The sequence below is a fragment of the Thamnophis elegans genome, chromosome 7 (assembly GCF_009769535.1).
Source record: "Thamnophis elegans isolate rThaEle1 chromosome 7, rThaEle1.pri, whole genome shotgun sequence".
NCBI classification, from domain to species: domain Eukaryota; kingdom Metazoa; phylum Chordata; class Lepidosauria; order Squamata; family Colubridae; genus Thamnophis; species Thamnophis elegans.
In genome coordinates this window covers 36247826-36273835 of record NC_045547.1, presented here as the reverse complement: position 1 = coordinate 36273835, position 26010 = coordinate 36247826, and the positions used below count along the sequence as shown (strand labels likewise).

At 35.9% G+C, this 26010-nt stretch overlaps 1 protein-coding gene across 16 annotated transcripts in view; it reads right to left on the bottom strand.

Moving 5' to 3' along the window:
* ANKS1B (ankyrin repeat and sterile alpha motif domain containing 1B) overlaps positions 1 to 26010 on the bottom strand; it is a 303824-nt gene that overhangs the window by 123266 nt on the left and 154548 nt on the right. For all 16 annotated transcript variants that reach the window (XM_032221361.1, XM_032221357.1, XM_032221359.1 and 13 more), the window contains 2 exons: positions 13226 to 13324; positions 5704 to 5856 (listed from right to left, as the gene is read on the bottom strand). In XM_032221361.1, coding sequence (XP_032077252.1) covers positions 5704 to 5856; positions 13226 to 13324 — 252 coding nt within the window. The remainder of the gene's footprint in view (positions 1 to 5703; positions 5857 to 13225; positions 13325 to 26010) is intronic.

Sequence of the window (26010 nt, the reverse complement as noted above, 5' to 3'; positions counted from 1 at the left end):
TATAGATAAAGGAACCAAACTAAGGCGTTTTCCTGGCTCATAAATCCTTAAAGCATTCTGCCCAAAAACAACTTGGCAAACTGGGGCTGCTACCCCTTACACAAGGCTATAGTAATACTCCAGTGGTGGGTTTCAAAAAAGTTTAGAACCTATTCTGTAGATGTCACCTGTTTTGTGGGAGTGGTTCGGCGGTCATGTGACTGGGTGGGCGTGGCTTAGCAGTTGTGTGACCGGGTGGGCGTGGCCAAGTTGGAAAATGTGGTGAAACTCACTTAACAACGCTTTTGCTTAGCAACCAAAATTTTGGGCTCAATTGTAATCATGAGTTCTCTTTCTTCCTTCCTTCCTTCCTTCTTTTCTTTCTCTTCCTTCCTTCCTTCTTGTGTCTCTCTCCCCCAATTATTTACTTTCTTTCTCTTCCTTCCTTCCTTCTTGTGTCTCTCTCCCCCACTTATTTTCTTTCTTTCTCTTCCTTCCTTCTTTCTTATCTCTCTCTCTACAACTTTATTTCTCTTTCTTTCTAACCCACCGAGCTGTGCAATTCACAGCTAGCCCAGGAGCAGTAGCTGCCACCGCCAACCACCCTGTGCCGCCATCGCTCACTGCCACTCAGGCAGGAGGCCAGGCACACAGAGGGGTCATGGCAGTAGCGACAGCAGCCGAACGGGCAATGGAGGGGCTTTCTCGCACGCCTTTGGAGAAAGCAAGAAGGCGTGTGGGAAAGCCCCCCTGCCTCTCAGAGGCAGGGCGATTGGTGAGCCAGCCAATCAGTGAGTGGCGGGCAGGGAAAGCATGGTGCAGATGGGCAGGGTAAGCGAGTGAGGGGGGGGCGGGTGGGAGGGAGCGTTCCGGTACTGTCCCACTGGACGAACGGGTTCTAAAAGGTATGGTAAATTTGACAAGCCCCTTCTGGTGTACTGGTGCGAACCGGGAGCAACCCACCCCTGGAATACTCCATAGATAAGGTAGACAGAGACAGGAGCTTGAACAAAAGAATGTGTTAAAGATCATGTTGGTAACGAATCTTTGTCTCTGATTGTATAAACTTTGTTTCTATCTGCCTAAAATGTATATAATACTCTGAGCCACTCTTCCAGGGTGTGGTTATTCCTTATATGCATTTGTTTGTATGTTTTGGATATAGTTTTGTCATCCATTTTTTGCTATGGCCATAAATAAAAGCTGATACCTTTTGCAAGCGTTGTCTCAAGTCTCACTCTCTTTGGCATTTCAGTGGCTCGGGGAAAATTGCTGGAACCTTACAATACATTATTTCGAATTATTCCTATATTGTCTTTAAAGAATTGCCTTTTGAAATTGTTATTATAGCTGATATTTTTCAAACTGAATACTCTGTATAAAGATCAAGGTCTAGTGGATAGATTAATTTCACCTATAGTTATCTCTTTACATTTAAGATTCTTGAATGGGAGCATATTTAAAGGAACACTTATGTTTGGATTTGATTCTAGTAAGGAAAATAAGATTTCTAAAAATGCTGATAGAAAAGAAATCACTTTCTTTAGTGATTTTTAAGGATGTTAGCACTTTTAAATGAAAGTCAATTGTTCCTTCTACAAATTTTCAGTTAAATAAATCAAGAAGCAAATAAAATAAATTTCAGAACACATGTATCAGGAGAAATTTAATTTTTTTAAAATTAATTGACAAGCACAGACAAATGTATTTTTAATAAATTGAAAGTAAAACAAAAAAGCAATCATTTTGTTGTTGTTTTTTTAGAGCTAGCTTTAATAGTTTCATGTTGTCTGCATACAGATGCATGTAACCACAAGTTAGGCCTAATGCAAATGTGTAGTACAGTTCCCCCATCACTAATGCACAATTTGAAATGCTGAGGATGGATGTCTTTGGCTTAGTCTCTTTTAGAACTTAATTTTTCTATATACCCTATGGCAATATAGTATTTATGTTTAGGAATTACAGACAAATGCCCTTAACTAGATTCCTAGAATCTAGTTTCATTTTCTTCCAGGCATTTGAGTCTAATTCATGCATATAATAATGGGTCTTACTGTCTTCTGGTTTTGGACTCTTATGACTTATGTTGATAGAGGTCTCCTACTTTTCCTCTGTTTATGATTTTTTGTTAGATTTATATTCCACTTAAGATAGTGTATACAGAACTCTTTTGCTTTTTATTTCTTCACAACTATTGTACTACCAAATAAAATAGTTTGGGGTGAGAGATAATAACTGGCCCAAAATCACCCATTGAGATTCTGTGACTGAAGGAGGACTTGAACCAGGGGTTTCCAACTTTCATTTCAACAACTTAATCATGATACCACACTATACTGGCTCCCAATGCAAATCTCTAGATTTACAACAACTGTCAAAATCCTGAGAATCTGAATTGCCTGAATGTAGAATGTTGTAAATTCTTTAGATGTCATATTATGTGATAGGTAGTTTAGATGTGGTTGTATGTTAGCACATTTGCTTAAAAACAAAAGTAGAAAGTTGTAGATTGTAAAATTTTGAAGTGTAACTATGATACTCAAGCAACATCATCTGAGAACCAGTTTGATATAAATGGTTAAAAACCACTAGAATAGAGGTTAGGATATTCTGAGATCAGGGACATGCAGTCAGGGGAGGCAGGACCTCACCACTGTCATCATGAAAAGAAAAAAAAATGCAAATGGAAAAAGGCTGAGGTAGTTGCTGCCAGAGTCACAGTGGATGACTCTGCTTAGTGCTTAACTGTTTAAAAAAGCCTCTTAAAAAAGTGCCCTCTACATTTAGTCTATCTTTATGATCACTCGAGCAGAGTTAAACAAGGGTTAAAAGCCGAAAAATTCCTTATGTAGATGAGGCACGTGGTTCTCTCGCCTCCTCCTGTAGAGGGCACTTTTTTTAGAGGCTTTTTAAACAGTTAAGCAGAGTCATCCATTGGGTACTCTGGCAGCAGCTAATCCAGCCTGACCTCAGCAATTCTTGCCTTTTTCCTTTTACATTTTCATCATGGCAGACAAGAGCAGAGTTGAAATCCTCTGTGAAACAGCTGGAAAAGGTATGTGGGTCGGAGGGAGGGGGAGGAATTCAAAATTAATGTAATTTGTAAGTAATTGTATTATTGTAAGTAATGTGTGTGTGTGTGTGTGTGTGTGTGTTTTACCCGCCTCTCCTGGCGCGCAGGCTGGCACTTTTTTTTATATTTCAGAACCATTCCCATAAATAAACGCATTTATTTGGCAGTAGGAAACCCCACAGCTGGGAAGTGTCTGAGTTGAAGTTGGCAACCCAAAACTGTTAAAGCGAGGAGGCTGACCATTCAGCAGGCATGTTTATAATCATTTTCCATTTCCTATCTAAGGGGAACCACTTTAAGTGTGGGGTGTCTTCATTAATATAATCTGCCCCTGTCTCCTTCTGATGCTGTTTTATAGGAGAGGGGAGAAAGATGGGTTCTCCCTTGGTGTGGTAGAGCTCTTCCGAAAGCCCTGCCGCTGTGTCCACCTTAGAGGGATCCTGCCTCTATGTCGGACAGAGCCCTGGGGCTTTCCGGCTTTTGGGATGCCTCTATGTCAGACACGGTGCCGGGGCTTTGGTGGGGCTTTCGAAAAACCCCTGCGCTGTGTCTGCCATAGAGGCCCCACCAAAGACTCGCCAAAGACCCGGCGCTGTGTCCGACATAGAGGCGTCCCGTCTATGGTGGACACAGCGCCAGGGCGTCCGAACACCCTGCCTCTGTGTCCACTTGCCTCACCAGCCATAAACCTCACCACACGTCACTGTCTGAGGTTTAGTCCTGCCTTAGGCAGCAAAGCTAGCTGGGTGACCAGTCACCCCCTCTTATACTCAGAAAGAAGGTAATAGCACTTCCAAAAATCTTGCCAAGAAAAGGAGGCCAGGCTGATTCCAAGAAACAAGGTTAATTGGATGGCTCATATGAGGAACATTCTATAAACTAACCCTGTAATAAATTGTTAAGTAATAACATGATTTATCATAAATTATTGTTTGTGTGATAATTTCCCCAAATCTGAAGGAAAATCTGAAGTTCAGTAAATGAAAAGAATTAATTTGTGGTTCTTAACCTGAAAATATCATTTGGGATAATTAGGAAAGTAAAAGATTTCTTTTTTCCCCCTTAGGTAGTGTTAGGAATGTAATCTAACAGTTGGGTTGGCAATATATAAATCATGTAACAATGCTATACCTGTTTCCTTAAATCATACTATAAAATGTGATTGGTTGCTGTTTTCCTCAATCGGCCATAAAAGGGAGTGGCTGTTAGCTCTTTGTTTGTTAGATGCTGGGCTGATCTGATCTGAGTGTTTTGGAAGCTGGCTGTTAGAAAGTGCCATGAGCTATTCTAAGTTTTTGCAACTGCTAGCAAACTTTGAGTACTGAACTGATTATATGATACAGGACTATGTTATTTGGATTATCCCTTAACTGAAAGACATTGATGACTGACCGTCTTATCCGTGTATGACTTGGACTGTTTGATGGACTCTGATACCTCTATTTCCACGAAAGTAAAAGCCTATTTAAACTGCAGTGTCTCTGTATGCTGGTTTGTGTGTTCTCCAATACAACTCTCACAACGCTTCTCTGAACGCACTCGCTCTCCCAACAGGAAGCTTACCTAACAGGTAGTTACAGTTCTCAATGTATCAAAAGTAGTATTTTTTAGAAAAGACGTTGTCCAGGTCAGAAGAAAAGAGCAAAATGCATTCTTCTGGAATCATCTCATTTGAATACATTATCCCCAAAAATTGAATAGTCATTTGTTTCAGGAGAAAAATGTTTATAGAAATGGTAGACATTTTTCTAGTATGCCATAAACTGTTACTCTTAATAAGATTTCTCTAAAATTTCAAGAGGGACACAAAGTAATATTTTAATACTTTCAAACAAGGTCAGCACAATCTGTATGACTTACCACTAAAAACAAAACTGTTCCAATTAAAATTGAGATAGTCCCAAAAAGTTTGTGTTTGTTTTGTTTGATATTGTTTGATATCAACACAATGTTGCTATTGTATCTCTGAAATTAGTCTTGGAATACACATTTAAATTTTCAACTGAATATTATTTGAGATACCAACTCTTATCTGTGAATAAAATCATTGGGTATAGAAAATAGTTTCATTATATATACCTTATACGTATGCTTACATAATATGAAATCAAATATTTTGCAAAGATGAGAGACTATTGATATAATAATCCCTTATTAAAAGCAATCATGAAAAGAAAATAATACTTTTATAATTGTGTTTTTTGTTTTCTTATACTGTTGTAAAATGGCAACAAGAAAGTGTGAAGGTGACAAGTGTGCAACATGTCTCAGTGTGAATATGTTTGTGTGCAGCTAAAAGTAAGCCAGTTGTGTGAATTTGGGCCAGTCAGTTTCTCTCAGCCCTAGGAAGAAGGCAATGATAAATCACTTCTGAAAAATCTTGCTAAGAGAAGTGCAGGGACTTGTTCAAGTAATCTTCAAGAATTGGACATGACTGAATGGGAAAAAAGGATGCGACATTGGAGAATTGGGCTAGCAGGAATAGCCTAGTATATCTGCTTAAGTAGAAGCAGTTCTGAATTGCCGAGTCTCAGCATTTTCTGAACACAGCTAAGTCATTAGCCACATTATGTTGAAAAAGTAAAACATTTTCATCCATTAGAATTACAATTGAGATGATGTAAAAAGAAAGAAATGGATCAACTTACGTTAATTAATTCAATATCCCATATTTTCTTTGCAAGGTCCATTGATGTATAGCCATTTATCAAAAAGGGCTTGATATAATCTCCCAGTTCCAGAGAATCTAGCCATTCTGCTACAGAGGTGGGGTTATAGCCATCACTGCCTGTCTGTTTCATCTGAAATATAAAAATTCAAAGTAATTTTGAAGTGCATTATCATTATTAGATTTGTTGTAATAAATAAAATAAAAAGAACATTATATCATAATATTTAAATTAGAAAAATACTAAAATGTACCTCTAATACAGTGTTTCTCAACCTTGGCCACTTGAAGATGTCCGGACTTCAACTCCCAGAATTCCCCAGCCAGCATTCGCGGACATCTTCAAGTGGCCAAGGTTGAGAAACACTGCTCTAATATAATACTCTTTAAATTTCTTCAAGGGAGGCTATTTGTAATATGCCTCTAAATTGCATGACTTTGTGCCACATGGGGGGAATTACAGTTAGTTTGGATATGGAATTGATGAACACAAACATACATACACATAAAAGAGTTCATGGTAGGCAGCTGAAAGAAGTTTTCGTCTTCCCTTTCCTGTGTATGTTGTCAAATACATTGGCAAAATAATATGTCTTTTTACAGGTAGTCTTCAACTTTCTATATGGAGTCTGGGAGATCACCTTTGAAAGGTGGAAGAAGAACTAGCCAATCCACCCTGAGGCCTCCATACAGAAAAGTTATTTAATGCCATCCCAGAAGCAGGGACCATTTTGAGAGCGAACACAGTTCTTAGATTGTGAGAAATGTGATCATTTCCAAAATGGAACCCATTTCTGCAACAGCACCACACTCCACACAGCCTCTCTATAGCAAGGCTCTGTGGTGGCTTGGCTGCTTCTTCCTGAAGGCAATCTTCAGAAAGGAATGGGAGGAACGAGTGAGACTCAGCAAGAAAAGAAGCAGTCCCATGGCCTCTGGGGACCATGCAAGACTGGAAGCAGATCACTAAATGACTTGGGGTGAAGGAGGTTGCAATGCAGGCCTAGGCCTGCACCAGGTCTCCCAGGACATCCTCAACTCCTTAGGTCCCTGTACTCCACTTAAAACCTACATAGTTGATTAATGATTGCAACAGGGAAAGCACAATTTTTGATAATTAAGCAAGATAATGACATGAGCAACTCACTTAACAACAGCCATGACTTACAACTGGCAGGATTCATTATGGTCATAAGTTAGGTACTACATGTACTTCTTACATGCAGACATTTCTATCCTTAATTTATTTGCTTATTTATTTAAAACATTTACATTCTGCTTAAATCTCAATTTTATTTACAATAAACATTTTACTATAAAATAAAATCCCTTTTTATGTGTTTGTCTAATCTTACATTTTTGTTTCTTTAGCAATGGCAATAGCAGTTAAACTTATATACTGCTTCATAGGGCTTTCAGCCCTCTCTAAGTGGTTTACAGAGTCAGCATATTGCCCCCACAGTCTGGGTCCTCATTTTACCCACCTCGGAAGGATGGAAGGCTGAGTCAACCTTGAGCCGGTGAGATTTGAACCGCCGAACTGCAGCTAGTAGTCAGCTGAAGTGGCTGCAGTACTGTACTCTAACCACTGTGCCACCTCGGCTTGATTCTTTCCCCCCTTAGAAGAGAATATATGTGGGTGAGGATTGAACCATGGAGTCCTTAGTGCTCTTTGAGCTCGGTTGTTTGCTTGCAGACATTTTCTTACCTGGATGGTAGGTAACGTCTTTGTGGTAGAAGAAAGCAGGGTTTGCTCTCTATTTATATACAGTAGCTTGCCCAGTCAGTGTTGGTGGGGGTATGGTTTTCACTTTTGTAGCTCCTTGATTTATTTATTCATTAATAAAATTTATTGGCCACCTAGTGGTCTCCCCATAAAATAATTCTAGGCAACTTACAGTCATAAAATATATCTATATTACAATGTAAATAAATTAAAAGCAAAGATTAATCTTTAAGGATACAGGGGGAGGGCAGGGATAGAATGGGGAGGTTTTACTTGATCAACCCCTATCACTGTGCGTTTCACCCATTGAGGCCCAGGCCAATTGGCAGATCCAGGTCTTTTAAGTCCTTATGAAAGGGGCCAACCTCACATTGGGGAACAAGATGTTCCAGAGGGCAGGAATAATAGCAGAGAAGGACCCCACCAACCAGAACAATTATGCTGATGGGCCCCATAGCATGCCTCCTCTGCTGGCATGAGTGGGATGGACCAATCCTAATGGAGTGGGATCCTTCAAGTAATGTGTACTTACGCCATGAAGGGCTTTAAAGGTGATTAGCAACACCTTAAATTGTACCCAAAAGCAGATTAGCAACCAATGTAGCTCACAGAGTAGTGGTACAACAGGGGCCAACCCCAAACTGTCTGAACCACTGGCCTCCGCACTAGCTATAAACTGCAAATAATCTCCAAGGGTAGCCCCATATACAGTGCATTGCAATAGCCTTTTGGTCTTTTTGTTTTTGCTTTTAGCTTTTTTATTGTTTCTTTGGAAATGTTGTGCAAATGTTGTTTATCTCTAGGTGCCTGTTGATGGCTGACTTATCTGTATACTATCTGTATTTCTTGAAGTTATTTCCTCATATTTTTTTATTTAGCTTAGTCTAGATGTTGACAGTTTCCCAATTGAAATTATGGTTGAGTCTGTCCATGTGTTAAAACATTACGATGTTTTCATGTCTTGTGACTACTCACTGTAGATGCACTCTGCTAGTTTCTGTCTGTTTGTACTACATATTGACTGTTACAGTCCTTACATTGTATGTAGTAGTTGATTTCTGTATTTTTATTATATATTTTTTTTATTTTTGAATAAACACAAACAGACAAAACACAACAAACACCACAAAAATATCTTCCATTACAAATTGTAAAGAGTGTGTCAATTGGTTACAAAGAGCTTTCATGCATCCCTTCCACAATCATCACCTACAATCATATCAAGTTATATGTTTTAAATCAAATATATTTATATATATTACAATCAGCATACCTCAATCTTCATATGATTATGATTGTTTTTACGTCCCTTTATTTAAAATATTCCAAAATTTAAAGCAAAACCACATGATGGCATTCCGTTATCTATTTTCAATATCATCCAGCAACATTACATCTTTATGACACTTTCTAAATAAAAATTAATTATGTTTAATAACAAAGTTTCGAGACCTCCTTTCTTAATCACTGTTTACAATTTATATCCAATTTCCCTTTTATCATGTCAATACAAATATTACATTATTATCATTATCAATCATTGATTTAACAATATCCATCATCATTGGTTTCTGTTTTTTTCTTCTTCAGCTAGTGGGTCTTTTAATTTACTTAAAGTTTGGAGAGATTTAGTGGGTTTGCCTGTTATAGTAATGCCGTGTGGTTTTAATAGTCTGTTGGCTTTTTCAGAGATGTTTCTCATGTATGGCAGTGCTAGCTGATGACATAGGCTTCTTTCTGCTTTCCTGTAAATGTTTATCAAAAAGTGCCTGACCAGAGGCATGCTTCCAAGTGTTGTTTGGGAGATTGCTTGTCCAATAATTGTTTGTTTATAGTACTGATGCTCTTTTAGACTTACATTTACTTCTGTTAAACAATGAGTTCCTCTTGTGCAGTACAACAGTATGGGGATAATATCGAACTTGTGTTCATGTGTCCAAGAAGATGTTTATGTATGCATTTATACACATGGATAAGATTTTATGTGATAAAATAATATCAGGATTTATACATGCATGTATATAAATATTAAAGAAAATTGTTTACATGAAAGTATTGACGTACTCTATGTGTTTAGGTAAACATGTTTATGAAAGAATGATGAATATGTGTATGATCACTAGCATATGTTCATTGATAGTACAAAACAATAAATCTTTACAACACAAGAAAGTGTCAAAATTCACTATAATACTGTTCTTGCATTTCTAAAATACATTTTCTCTAGATTTGCTAAAAAAAATTATGAGCTAAAATTTCAATCTTGAAAGAATGGTTATATGAGCACAACTAGCAGGATTTCTGCTAATGACTATGTTTGGTACATCTGTGTGAGAGACAGAAGTCCTTCTATCTGATTGCCAAGTTATTTAGTGTTCTATAGAATGACAGCATAGCCTAAGTGATATGTGTCTGAATAGCAGATATGCTGCTAGGGAAGCATTTTCAGCAGTGGTGTTATGTGGCAAGGGCTGGACTCAGCACATATGTGATGAGTTACTCCATTTGGCATCTGAAGATTTAAGGCCATACATAAGGGCAGTATATAAAGACAGATACTGGGGCTACATTGTCCCTATTCAGGACATCTACAGAAGTGTAAACAAAAGTGGTAAAGGTAGTTTTTATTACTGCAGCCACTAGTTTTATTTTAAGTTTCTGGACTGCATGTAAAGGCAGGGGGTTGTTAGTTCAATTTTTGAAATGGCTGGTGTAACTACATAGACATCTAATGATAATTAATTAATAATTAATATTCAGATAAATATGATGCCATCAAGAAATGTGTCTTTACCTAGACTATTATATGGAAATTAGTATGTCAGAAGAAATATAACTTGAATTCAATAGAAACCAAGTAATTAAGAAGTGTATGTGGTAAAACAAGAAGAGACATGGTTAGGAATGGGCCCTCTAGGAATGTAGACTGACTACAAAATTACTGTACAAAGGTCTACTAAGATAGTGTGTCATACAGAGAGAAGGAATCAACCAATTATATGAAGGAAGAATGTGGGGTCAAGTAAAAGGGAAAGAGCAAGAAACTTCTGATTCATGGGGTTGAAGATAACTTGTGCAAAGCACAGCAGATATGGCCATAAATAGGGGGCCTATGAGTAGTTCAGCTCCTACAATCCTCTCTGGACAAAGAGAGGATACAGTATTGCCCAAGTTGTTTCTCCTTACAGTTGCTTCTCCCAAAGAAACAAGAAGAGTGATCTTGGGGAAGGGGGATTGGGAGACAAGGGAATTTGCCAAAATTGCTCCAGCTGCCAATTGAGCCTTTTTCAAAGTTCTCTCACTTCCCTTGCTAGCTACCATTTAACTATAAAAGAGCCGAGGTGGCACAGTGATTAGGGTGCAGTACTGAAGGCCACTTCAGCTGACTGTTATCTGCAGTTCAGCGGTTCAAATCTCATCGGCTCAAGGTTGACTCATCCTTCCATCCTTCCAAGGTGGATGAAATGAGGACCCAGACTGTGGGGGCAATTTGCTGACTCAATTTGCTAAAAATCTGTAAACCGCTTAGAGAGGGCTGAAAGCTCTATGAAGCGGTATATAAGTCTAATAAATAAATAAATTAAATAAATAAATCTAATAACTGCCTCAAAGAATTTAGATAAAAGTGGATGAGTTGTTTCTATTCTTAATTTAGGAATATGAAGATATAAAATAAACAGCAAAAAGTGAGACAACATTTTTCATACAAAAAGTTTTAAATGAGTTAAGGACTCAGAAAACATCAAAATGTTGGATTTTTACAGAGTTAAAGAGCAATTGCATCTTTGTGGGAAAAAGAAATGTTTTTTGAGATTGGAGAGGCAATACAAAAGTAACTTAAAATGACAATCAAAGATATCGTCAAGGACCAACTTCAGGTTTTTGAATTAATTATGTCAGCTATGTTGCCTCTTTTTGGAAACAGTATGTTCCCAGAATAAGATGTTACAGAACAAAATATGAACAAAATTTACCCAAGGAAAACATGATTGAGTGAGTAAGAACTTGTTATCACAAAGAGAAAACTAAAAATAACAATCTAGAGGTCAATTTGAATAATTTCTTTCTTTTTTCTTTTTGGATTTGCAAGAGAGATTGTTTAAAGCACTGAAAAAATTTCCAACAAAGATCACACAAGCATCTGACTGGATTAAAGAGGTATTATTGTATCATATGTTAATTAATATTAATATTTTAGAGATTTGTGTTACTTTTCCTGGCAAACAAATCTACCTAAGGAAACTTTTAGCAAGGAACAAAAATAAAAAATCATCAATCTATAGAAATCAAATTGAGAGCAACTGAGTTGAGGTCCCTAAAAGTCACAACATCAGCATATTTTTTTTCCCATTTTATTAAGCATTTATAGGCCGCCCTTTTCCCTGAGGGGACTCAGGGCGGCTTACTATAATAGAGGAGGGGAGTGCAGGACAAAACACAAAAAGAAAATGTGAATAAAGATAATTAGCAATAAAAAACCCAACATTCATTCAACATTCGGGAGGGGCGAGAGTAAAGTCTTATCCCCAGGCCTGACGGGATATGAAACAAAACGATTGCACATCACAGACCCATTAACTTCCTGGCTTCAATGCTTCAGGTGAAAGCCAGGTATTCCCAAAAGCCAAGAGGTTTGGGGCTAGCCGCATCTTGTGAGGAGGTTGTTTTACAAGATGGGTACTATGATAGAGAAGGCACACTTCAAGGGACCTATTGTTTTGCTGATAGGATTCAGAGTGTCTCCAGTCTGACAGAGCAAAGACCATTGGGTACATAGTTAGATTAAAAGCAATACAGTTTTTAAATTATTACTTAAAATATATTAAATATATAGAAAAGCTATTAAAAGCAGAACACATTACCATAAATGGAAAACAGAGGAATCAGGACAGTAGAAAAACAGAAAAAGCTGCATCTAGTTCAGAATGTTAACAACAAATACAAGAGCTGATAATTAGAAACAATGTCAGTCTATTTACAGGATACTCTATTTATAAGGCTGTTTCTGAAAATCTTTTCCAAAATATTGTGTTTTTTTTTAAAAAAACTTTCCCAAGTATTCTAATACCGCCCCCCCCCCATGGTGCTAGATTTGTGCACATAAATAAGGAATAACTTCTCTCCTGCCTTTCTCCATGTGGAAATATGATTTTCATCATGCATCTAGATATTGAGTAGATTAAGATATATTCAGCAATGAATCTGATGAATCATTATTTTGTTTGGATTAAAGAGTCTAAAATTACTGAAATCTGGGGAACATGTCAAATAGGATGAAAAATATTCCTTTGTTTAAGAGTGCACATAGTTTGGTCAATAGAAAAATTAAGATTTTTGGAACAGAGGACTGGACAAGGAATATTTGTACATCAGAAAGCAAGACATGGTGATATTAAATTAGCTATTGCATCTAGATATTGAGTAGATTAAGATATTTTCAGCAATGAATCTGATGAATCATTATTTTATTTGGATTAAAGAGTCTAAAATTACTGAAATCTGGGGAACATGTCAAATAGGATGAAAAATATTCCTTTGTTTAAGAGTGCACATAGTTTGGTCAATAGAAAAATTAAGATTTTTGGAACAGAGGACTGGACAAGGAATATTTGTACATCAGAAAGCAAGATATGGTGATATTAAATTAGCTATTGGAGGAATTCACTGGACAAATCAATAAATACACAACAATATTATTTGGGGGGAAATGCATCTTCATTGAATCGCAAAAATATTAAAATCATAAAACATTTAATTTTAACAACAAGAAGGATACCTTTGGAAGAAGCTGAATTGCCTGTAGAATCCTTTGCCTGTGTCCAGAATTAAGTATTCCAATTTCCAAGAGATCCTGATCCTCCATAACATTGCTTCCCTAAAGTGAACAACAAATAATATTGATAGATATTTTAATACTTTTTAAAAAGTAATAATATTACATTTCAAATTACATAGTCCCTAACTATGTAATTGATATTTAACATCAAGCTAAATAATTATAGATTAAATCCTGATTAATTATCTCAAGATAGATTGAAATGAAAAGAAGTTTGCAAGTTATTTTCAGAAGCAAAAAATAAGAAACATTACATTCACAATAGCAGTAATTACTTGAAAGTTATTCACGTTGTCAATAATTCTCTTGAAATAAAAACAATTCTTTCAGGGCCAAAAATAATTTGAAGGCTGCTTGTACGACATTCTTTCAAACAAAAAAAAAATGATTGCAGTTATATTCGTCTGAGCATTTTGAGCAATAAAGGAATGGTCTCCCCAACATCATATATATGGGAAAACCCTCATAAGTGTTTGAAATCTGTAAACCACTTGATTATCTATTTCCATGTCAGCAGTTCATCTCTGATACAACTCAAAATTTTACTTTTTTATAACTGATTTCCAAGCCAATCTCCCTGCATTATTGTATAAAACACATTAACAGTCAATTATTATGAATAAAGCAATTTGGAAGATCAAAGTGTCATTTATAAAAGTAACACATCATGTTGTTTTTGTTAATCTGAAACAAAAGCAGAGATGGAATGCAATCTTGTTTTCTTCCCTTCCTAGTTAATATAGCATTTGATAGACAACCTTGGGTGCAACATCTGACTTTCAAAAGATGACTTTATCATTCTAAAGATTTCAAGTAAGATGTACTGATCAATTGACAATGCTCCCAATCCCCCTCTTATGTGTGAGGTGCAATCAAATTAAAATGTATAAAAGTTATATATTACAACCTTTAAGCGTTGGTCAGTGATAGTTCAGACTCATTTAAATTATGTTTATTCTACTAGAGTCTTTAGAAAACTTGTTTACTTCACTGAGTTTGCAATTTCTACAACATATAGAAACCTTTATCATAAGATGGTGACTGTGTAATCAAGGCTGTAAAACTGGGAATAAATGTATGATAACTTTACAGGCAAATACGAACATGCTTTTTGTTCCTTAGGTTCCCATATCTGTTATGCAGGAAAGTAGGTACTTGGCATTAAATAGCTGCCAATGACTATATTATGAATTTTAAACATAGTAATCCTGTAAATCCAAACTACATTTATCTCTGGCCAATATTACAATATACAGTATGTACTGCATTTTTGAAAAGGGGATAAGATTCAAGAATGAAGAAAGGTCCAAAAATAGAAAAAATATATTACTTTGCAGAGCATTTTGCTTGCTTATAGCTGCTGTACTGTCCAGCTCTTCATCTTGCCATCCCTCCAACAATGGAGAATCACATGTTAGTTCAATGTTTCTACTGGTAGAGAGCAGCAAAACCTGATTCTTCATGCATAACTTAAATTACAGTATCTAGAGCCATTCAAGTAGGTTTCAGGATTCAACTTTGGTTATACTTGCTGATGAACCTGAGGCATAGATTAGATGGGCACATCGCCCCTTCTACTCCTTGAACTCTCAGTGGCTTCAATACAATTGCCACAGTATCCTTCTGGACCACCTGTGGGGGTCGGGAACCACCATTTTACAATGGTTCTCTTCCTCTTCCTCCATGGCTAGTTCCTGTCAAAGTTGGTGGGGTCCTTTAAGCTTCCCGTCATTCGTGGGTTACACCAGGTTCAATATTCTTTCTATTCCTGCTTAACATCATATGAAGCTGGGGCTCTTCTTGGATACAGAGATCTTTCTTGAAGAAGAGGTGGCATATATGACTAGGCAACCTTTGCACAAGTCCATCCAATGTGCCAGTTCCCTGCATCACCTTTCCCTACATCAGGAGGCCCTTCCAACAGTCACCCATGCTCTAGTCACCTCACAGCTTCATTAGTGTAACACACTCTGTGTGATAATGCCATTAAAAACCACTCAAAAGTTCCAACCAATTCAGAATGCAGTGTACAGGTAGTAATGAGCATTCCTTGGTATGAATACAAGGCACCTTTGGGAGGCACCTCTGAGCAGTCCATCTTTGGGAGCTGCACTGGCTGCCAACATACTAAGGTACAATTCCAGGTGCTGGTCACCATTTATAAAGCCCAACAAAACATAGGGCCATGTTTGAAAGACCATATATCCCAAAATTTCTGCTAGGCTAATACATCCCAGCAGTTAGCATGGTTTCTTTAATTAAACAATGCCAACTATCAAAACCAGGAAATGGCACCTGTCCTCTGAATGAAATCTTCCCTGAAATGTCTCTGACTTACAACTGGCACTGTGAGATCTAATTCTCCCATGCCTTAGGTTAGGGTGGATGGAATGTCTTATTAGATGTGTTTTGTCTAAATTTTTCTACCAAGTGACTGGATCTCATCATGTTTTGAGTTTTGTTGTATATTTATTGTTTATTATATTGCATACTGTCCAGATGAGTCAGAGTATCTTAATTTGATTAAATAAAAATTAAATATACAGAAGATACAACTTTGACAGGTTTCCTCTAGTTCTAGGAGTGTTAGGGGAAAGTCAGGAACTGGTATATAGTTTTCTCTGTAAGTGTCTAGAAAAAGTATGAAAAGAGAAAAAGCATGAAAAATATTAGTTTATAATGTTTAACTATCTGATATAATATAGTACTTGCAGTTGTATTATCAGTGATTGATTTAATAGGTTTGTGAAATTTGAAAAATATATGGTTTAGCTATGTTTTATACTTAAAGGTCATAGGGCTCAGATAGATGTAGAGATAGGTGAAATATTAATTGAATTAACACATTTTTGTACATATTTACCTCATTTACTTCTGAGAGACATGAACAGTTCAACAATATGAAAAAATATAATTTTACAATTCCTAAATTGGTATTAATATAATTAGAGTTATATATCAACGTATAGTTCACCTTCATTATTCATGATCTTGTTAACTGTTGTTTTATATGTCTATGATTAATAATGATCAGACTGCAATATACACGTAAAGGTTTACACGTAGTTATCAATAGTTTTTGCCTTGTTTACTTCACAGATACTCAAAGTGGTAGGTAGACTTTTGTGGGTGGGTAAAGTATAAAGGCTAGGGCTAGGATTAGGTTAAAGGCTAGGATTAGGTTGTCTGCACAAATCTGATTGTGATGCATCCTTCTGAGTTAGCCTGATTACCCTAGTGGCTTTTTGGGAGTGACTCATTTGACTGGTGATGAGAACACCCTATTTGCACCATGTGACTCATAGTGGCTTTTGTACATCTTTTATTATCTCAGTAAAGGAACCTTTTAACTTCATCCTAAAATATTGTGTAGCTTGTAAAATGTCCCTGTGGATCTCTCAATTACACTGTTGGATGCTAGTGTTGCTTGCAACCCACAAGCACTCTGTGGGTAGCACTGCTGCCCAGCAGCATGATTGACAGAGTCCTCCATTACAGGTATGAATTAAAGAGCAGTGATGCCACTGTGAGCAAAGATGAAAATGAAAAACAGCTTCCATGAGAAGCCTTGTGATTGGGCTGACCCAGTAAGATCTGCCAGGAGCAAGTCAGAAGAAGCAAATAAAAATATATTTCATAGACAACCAGGGATGAAATGCTACCGCTTCGGACTGGTTCGCACAAACGAGTAGTAAAAACACATTACCACTTTGCCTGAATTGGTAATTAAAAAATGCTACTGGTTCGAGTGAACCTGTATTTTCAACGATCAGCTGTGATGCACGATTTATATTAGCTAGAAAGCAGGATTTCCTGTTTTCTAGCTAATCTAAATCGCATGGAATAGCAGATTCCCACCCCTCGCTGTTCTACTTTCATTTGCAGGTGTACTTGGTAGCAGTCTCCGCCCGCCCGCCCGCCTGGACGTTATCACATCCATTTTTGATGCTCTGCGCATGCGCGGAAGGTCCTGCGCATTCACGGAGGTTATGAGTGTGAGTGGAGCAAGCATGCTCACATTGGCAAATTGGTAGTGAAAATAAGTAGATTTCACCCCTGCAGAGAACTGCTGTGAAAAATTGGAGGAGAAAAGAGATGACCACGGGTATTGGCACCTAACTTTCTTGGCATTGAATGAAGGTTTTTTTATTTGGAGTTTTGTTATCCATAGTTTTTGTTGAAATTCAACTCTCATAAACAATAAATACTTAAAATCATTTTTTGAGTTAATTGAACAAATAAAAAAGCTGTAGAACCATTTTTGAACTTAGGGAAAACATAAGGTGATCAGACGTCCCAATTTTGGCGGGATAGTCATGGTTTATAACAATTTGTCCCGTGTCCCAGGGCGTTTTAAAAAAGTCCCGATTTTCTGGCTTCATGTTGAAAGCCCAGTGGATTTGCTTAAGAAATCCTAACCGGGGCAAGACAAAAGACACTCTGTCTAACCCCTCTCTCTGTCTCAGTACTTTCATTGAAGATATTAAAACTTTATAGCAAGAAAATGGAATCCCCCTGGCTCATTTTACTCACTTTTATAAGAAAAGATGACCCAGTACCATAGAGCTCCAGGAAATACTTGGCTAGAGAAGTAGCGAGTGTTCCTTCCTGGATTTCCCGGAGGGGAGGGGCACGGAGATTGGAGGTCAGCTCGTGTGGGAAAAATGGTGAAATGGGAGACTAATTTCAACATTTTAATTTGCTCAGTTCTTTGTATTAACATCTACATCATTCTGGATTGACTTGGAGTGCCTGCCTGCTGGTAAGTGAGCCGGGTTTTTTTCTTTTATTTTTTTAATGTATTTTAAAATAATATTTTATTTATTGTGCATAGGATTTTTTAAAATAGTTTTATTCTGGGTAGATTCTTTTTTTAAATTGTTTTAGACTATTTAAAAAAAGATTCTATCCAAAATAAATTGAAGTGAAACCATTTTTTTAAATCCTATGCACAATACTTTGAAATATATTGTGCATAGAATTTTTAAAAATAGTTTTACTTCAATTTATTCGCTGTGAAATAGTTTGAAATGTTTTACTTCAATTTATTCTTTGTGGATTCTTTTTTTAAATTGTCTTAGACTATTTAAAAAAAAGATTCTATCCAAAATATAAAATACCACCTGCAGTTATTCACTTAAGAACTGTGGCAAGAAAGGTGGTATAGTGACCAAAGTTACAATGGCATTGAAAAAAGTGACTGATGACCATTTTTTACACTTAGCGACCATTTTCACACTTAGCGAACGTTGCAGCATCCTCATAGTCACGCAATCAAAATTTTGATGTTTGGCAACAGATTCGTATTTATGATGGTTTCAGTGTCCTGGGGTCTTACAATTGCCTTTTGTGACTTTTTGACAAAGTCAAATGGGGAAACCAGATTCACTTATGTTACTAACTTCTCAGCTGCAGTTATTCACTTAAGAACTGTGGCAAGAAAGGTGGTATAGTGACCAAAGTTACAATGGCATTGAAAAAAGTGACTGATGACCATTTTTTACACTTAGCGACCATTTTCACACTTAGCGAACGTTGCAGCATCCTCATAGTCATGCGATCAAAATTTTGATGTTTGGCAACAATTACAATTTATATTTGTAAATTGTAGTTATGTTGAAATAAAAAAAATATTACAATACTATTTTTGCGTTGTATGAAAATTTTTGTTGCTCCATATAAAATTTTTAATCAAGCCCCCCCTCCCCCAGTCAAAGGTGTCCCTTTTTACCAATCTGAAAATCTTGTCACGTTAGGAAAACAGCCATAAAATAATTTCCAAAATGGGTAAATATGAAAACAGACTACAAACATTTGCATATTAAAAATGTGCATGGACCTGCATGTGGGTTTTTATGCAGACTGGGGAAAATATAAACAGATATGAAAGTGGACAGAAATGAAGAATATTAGAAAAATGAAAAACTGCGCAAAATAAAATATTTATTTATATTTATTAGCAGACTTAGAGTGCTAATGGAAAATGGTTGCTGATAGGGAGTTATTATTTGAATGCAGTACTTTAGATTTTTCCTTTTTTCCTACTTATATAATTTGGCACAACTGGTACAAAATGAATCACTATAAAAATAGTGTAGTTACTACTAAAATGTGACATAAAATACTTTATAGCTTTTTCAATAATGTTCTTTGGTATACTAATTAAACAATGCCGGAGAGCCATATTTTAAATTGAACAAGTATACTAGCAAATACTGCCTGATCACTCTGACTCGATTCTTCATGCAAGAAAGAATGGTTAAATTAATTAATTAATTGAATAGTTAGTAATTAATTAGGCAGTATTTCATTTTTTTTCTTTAAAAACTAAAGATAGCATGCAACAACAACCCTAAGAGGTAGGTAGAGCTCAATGAATTTTTTGATCGGTTGGGTGGAAACTGAATTTAGATTTTCTCAGGTCAGCTTCATCCCTTTAAACCAGCTGAAATAAACTCTTCACCCACATTGTTATATATCATTTTTTTATCCCTTTAGTAATATGAGTCTCTTGTACAAAGTGATATCCTGTTTTTTAAAGTAATGGGCAAAATATCTCTTTTGGGAAGCATTTGCTCTATTTATATTACACATTAGATATTTATAATCCTTAAATGTACAATCTCTTCTGAAACCTCTATTTATACCTCGTTCAAATTTTCCTCAGAATTTTTAGGTTTTTTTAATAGAATTCAGTCAAAAATCTCTTCTATTTAAAAATAAATGTGTTGTCTTCTCATTTGTCCCAATGAAATGGAACCTTTTTCTGCTTTAATCTTTCAATCCAGAAAGATTCTTTTCTTTTCTCTTATGTATAGCAATTATAGCAGTGGTGGGATTCAAATTTGTTTACTACCAGTTCTGTGGGCATGGCTTGGTGGGTGTGGCAGGTGAAGGATACTGTAAAATCTCCATTCCCACCCCACTTCAGAGGAAGAGTACTGTAAAATCCCCATTTCCTTCTGATCAGCTGGGACTCGGGAGGCAGAAAATAGATGGGGGCGGGGCCAGTCACAGGTGGTATTTACTGGTTCTCTGAACTACTCAAAATTTCTGCTACCAGTTCTTCAGAACTGGTCAGAACCTGCTGAATACCACCTCTGAATTATAGCAGTTGCTATATTAGAGTTTAGAAAGACAAATAGCATTGTTTCAATGTTACTTTTTACGATTTAAACATGTTCAAGGATGGAGATTAAAGCTTTGATTGATAAGATCTTTAAATTTAAAAATGGAGGACTTACAAAAATCTAAGTTATAAGAACCAAGAGTTATTCAATTTAAAATCTGTAGTTAAAAATCTCTTCAGATGTAGTTAATATTTTAAAAGCTTTTTTTTAAAAATCCCACTTTAATTGACTACCGATAATTTGCAGGATTTTATTTGTAGAAATAATTTACATTGTAGAAATAATCTAATCATTCCATATCAGCCAGTAACAACATTTTCATGGAAGAAGCCGTCCAAAGATCAGAAGTTCAGTTTCATTTAAAATAGCATTTCAAACATGTTTGCTTCCCTTTGGCTCAGAAGCCTAGCATCACTGCTGTGAGGCTTTTTAGTTTTTCAAATAGAATCAGGTTTTAATTTATCACAATGAGTGGGAAGCCTTGAATGGGAAATATAAGAAGAGAAATGACAACTAAAAGCTATCTATTAAGGCCTGTCAGATAACAAACAGGGACAACTAAAACATCCCCCACGCCCGGTAATTTTCTTCTTGTCCAGGCAAGAAATAAAGTGTGAAATTTTATGATCCATCTACAGCTGAGGAATTTATTTCTGAGGAAATTCTTTTATTTTATTTGTGTTAGTTTGGGATAGGAGAGTTTGTTCTCATATGCTCAAAATAAACAAGTCATTACTAAAATATATTACAGGTGGAAATTTTCCATCCTTTGGAAAAGAAAGTCATTTTGCGATTGTTACAGCATATTGGAACATCAACATACTCTTTGGACGTCCAAATGATTTTTTTTTCTTTGATTTTTCTTTTTCTTTGATTTTCTACATTATAGTTTTTTGCCTTGCAAATTTCTTTGGATTTAATTTTTTTTTTAGTGTTTTGTGTGTATGTATTGAGAGGTCTATTTTCCTTTTATCTTTCCTTATGATTCTTTTCTGTTATATTTTTAACAATATCACAACAAGCATTTTTTACTCTGTTCGTGAGGAAAATATATATTTGTATATGTACTACACAGGTGTGACTGGTTGGCCGGCCGAGTATACATGCATATATATGTTAGCACACACTACTAATTCTTATTCATTTACCATCTTTGGAGTTTTAGTTTAATATAGAATTTTTATTAATTTCACATAATATAAATGGATTGAAATTCTCTCTTAAGAGAAAGCAATATTATTATACTAGTAAAGTTAAAACTGCCGTTTTATTTTTTATAAGAAATTTGTATACTTTTATGTAGGAGACGAGTGGATCAACAAATAGGTCAGAGGCGTACCCAAATTAAAAACTATAGGCCCATTTCACTTTTGAATGTGGATTATAAAATCTTTGCAGCTATACTGGCAGATAGACTTAAATTCTTCCTTAATAAATTTATACACCCTGATCAGAACGGCTTCCTGCCGTCAAGGCATTTGAAAGATAATGTTAGAATGGTGGGAATATTTACAGGTTAGAAACAGGTTTAAAAGCGATAAGGTATGGTTTGGGATCTACCCAAACCCTCAGGGGCTAGATAAGATTTTGTTTGGCGGAGACAAGAAAATGTTATCGAAGATTTATCAATTTTTGACCTGCCAAGATGCTAATGAAGAGATGGATAAAAGCCTTCTAATAGCATGGGAGAGAAACTTTGGCTATGAGATTGAAATGGGCAAATGGTGGGATCTATGGAGTAAGACCATTAAACTTACAATATCTACAGCATTCAAAGAAAACATATACAAGATGGTTTATAGGTGGCACTTCCCCCCAACGAGGTTAGCCAAAATGTTTCCTGGGTTATCTCCACTGTGTTGGAAATGTGGAAGAAAGGATGGCACATTCTACCATATTTGGTGGTCCTGTACTGAGGCCACGAAATACTGGAAAAGGATTAAAAAATGGCTAAAAGAGGTTACCGGGGCAAGCATAGAATGGAAACCCGAGAACCTTCTACTAAGCATTAAACCAGAAAACATGAGCAATTCAATATGGCATTTGAGCCTACATATAATTGTGGCCGCAAGAATAACTTATGCACAATTTTGGAAATCCACTACCATACCGTCGGAAGATGCTATAATTAAAAAGATCTATGAATGTGCAGAAATGGACAGAATGACGGGTTGGCTGAGGGACAAAGGAGAAATGGAACATTACCTTAGCTGGAACTTATGGTATATGTGGGCGACAAGGAGAACAGCAGGGACTTAAAACGGGGAAAGTTAAAAGTGAATGTGGGTATTGTAATAGATCCCTGAATTTTGTAATGAGAAGATGTGGCTTAGAGACCTAACAATGAGGAAGGGAAAAAAAGTTGGGCTGTGAATGACTGTCACCGCGGGGGGGAGGGGAGGGGGGGTTGTATGTTTAAAATTGTATTTCTATTTGTATGTTTTACTCTTTAAAAAATGTATAACTAATAAAGATTATTTAAAAAAAACAAGTAGGTCAGAGGCCAAAATCTATCAGAGAAACAAGAAATAGTTGATCCCTAGCAGGGATGTCAAACATGCATAATCGCAGCATCACATGACATATGGTGCCTTTTTTCCTCTTCACTAAACTGGGCGTGGACATGGCCAGTGCATGACGCATCCAGCCTGCTGACCATGTGAGTTTGACAGTCCTGACCCACAGGGATATTTTAAAATATTAATTATTGCCCCAGTCAATGCATTGTTTTATTAATTATCATGATTTCATGATGAAGTCTCCAGAAATATTATGCAACTATTCCTTTACATTGCTTTCAGATCATATAAATATAAACAGATTTCAGATCCTGCATCAAATCATACTAGTATACCACCCAAGTTAAATGTCACATATAGAAAGAAGTACTGGTACATGGTACATGTTAGATTTTAACTTAGTAGATATTTGATTATTTTTAAATTAAAAAATATTAATATTTAATATTAGTAAGAATATATTTTTAAAAATCATGAGTTATTCTCTATAAATTACTTAGATATTTTGCTGTTTAGTACTATTAGTTAATAAATGTAATATTCCCATTATTGCTACAGAAGATCATGTTCTAGCTGCTACATCAGTTTTGTATTAAAAGGCAATTGTCCTACTTTTTCTAAATGATATGTAACTGCACTTTGTAAAATGGCCCATTTTTGACACCAGATGCAGCAGGAATTTCAGTAATATTTTCTTCTGAGCATTCTTCAAATGTAAGGGCTTTCTTTGATTCCTGGTGATCTTGTGGCCATTTCTATGCAGTTTTCTTGGCTTAATTTGCTATAGCCATCTTCCTCATTTTCTCCACCCCACCTGGTCATCCCTAAAAATATGAAAATATTTTTTCATACTTGGTAAATTCTTCGTTTGTTTTTTATTGAATGTTCCAGCAATTTATTTCACACAGGAAGAAGCTGGGTTTTCCTTTTTCTTTCTAATTTAGGGTGGTGGTGCTGGTGGTGGTGGCTTATTTGGCCAGCTCAGACTTGTTACTGTGGTAACAAGATTACTGCTGTGGTATGATCACACACACACACACATACACATATACATACATACATATATATACACATATACATACATACATACATACATACATACATACAACCTTTACTATGGCACACTTTCTTGAATTAATAATGTTTTAAAATTATATATTTTATAATACTAACAGAAATATACATTAGTTAGTAGTGAAAAATGTTTTTCACATATGTCTCAGTATTGTTTAAAGCAAAGAATTGCCTACATTTAAATATAATTTGTGATTTAGACTTAAGAGTCATTCTTATGAATTGTTTTCTTTAGTAATGCTTCCTTACTAATAGCTTTGCTGGAAAAACATGATTACATTTCCCACTTCTCCTCTGTTACTTAAATAAAGCCAGGGAATGGCATTAATGGCATTAATTTAATTGAGAAAATTGGGGATGTGGAGACTGTAATCTTTATTCCCTTCCCTACATTATTTTGACAATTTAAATCACACGTATCACACTGATGTACATGCACACACATTATAAAGCCACTGCAACAAGTGTCTGAATAAGAAGATAAAGTGGCATTTCCAAGAGGTACCAGCTATGACCAGTGGTGCCATATTTTGAGATTGCTAAAATCACTGGACTATTTTCAAAGGGCTAAATCACAAACAATCCATTGTATAATCCAATTTTGGATTTACCATCAATCCAAAGTCTTTATCTTCCAGTATCAGTGCAATCAGTTTATTGATTGCAATTCTATTCACTGTAATTACAAGACTATATCTTGGTAAATGGTCAATAGTATCAAAACTGATTAAAAGTATCACCAAGTTTGCACTTTTCACCTCATGGTATGCTTCCACAAGGCATTGTTCCAGGCCCCAGAAGATGTTAGTTAAAAAAAATCTTGAGCCCTTGATCAAGAGGAAAAGCTCTACTGATAGAAAACTATTTTTGCTCTTAGTCTCTCATAAGCCCACTTAAGGTTCTCAGTTCCAGAAACCCTGCATTATGATAACCAAAGCCATTTTTGTGCCAGATGCAAACTTACTTCTGGATAGAAACCCTTTACATAATTATTTTCTTCTTCAACACTACTTTCGTCTTTACCAGTGTATTAGACTGAATAGGAATTGGGCTCAGTGGTGGCCTTTTTAGTCTTACTATGTCTCTCACTGTCACTTGGGACAGTGAGATATGCAACATATGTATTTAATAAATAATAATGTATAAATAAATGAATAAATATACAAATAAATAAATAAAAAATAAATAAAGCAAGCAAGCAAGCAACTAGGAATTCTATCTGCTGCAAAAAGAAATCTCAAAAATCACTGTTGGGATGGAGTCCTTCAAGAGAATTTAATTGATAAACTGGAGAACAATCTAAAAATAAATACACAAACTGATCCATCAATCTTATCTATTTTCTTAAGAGTTAAGAAGAAAACTGCTTGTCAGATAAATGTTGTTAGATGGTATAATAGATATTCTAGGTATGATGCAAATATAGTTCAGCAGGAACTATTTCATTTATTCATTTTTATTTATTTATTAAAATTTTATGCCACCTATCTGCCCTTCAGAGCGACTCTTTTATCCATTAAAGAACACACAAATTGTACAGCTCAAATGGTACCAAACTGCAAATTAGGCTAACCCATCTCTGAAAATACCAGAAAATTTTGCTTCCTTTATTCAAAATCATATTTAGTAATGGTGCATGTAATTGTGCAGCAGGCACATTATCATTATACCTACAGTACACTGTAAATCATTTTCTTTATACTTTATTTATGTTCAAGTCCAGAATTTTGGAAGCCAATAAGCCAATAATATATGTGGGTGTTGTGACGCAGCAGAAGTCTCCTGTGAGTCTTTTCGGGATGCAAGATTAACAATGTAGCTGGGACTCATTAGTGGCATCTTCTGGTGATAAAAGAATGGATGGTGCCAGGCCCTGGTTGCAGGAGTCAACGTTCATTCATTCGTTCAACGTTCATTGATCATCGGTCGTGGTTTGTTTGTGAGAGACTCTTGGAGAAGTGATTTACTTTCTGTAACCCTGATTCGAAGAGACACTTGGAGA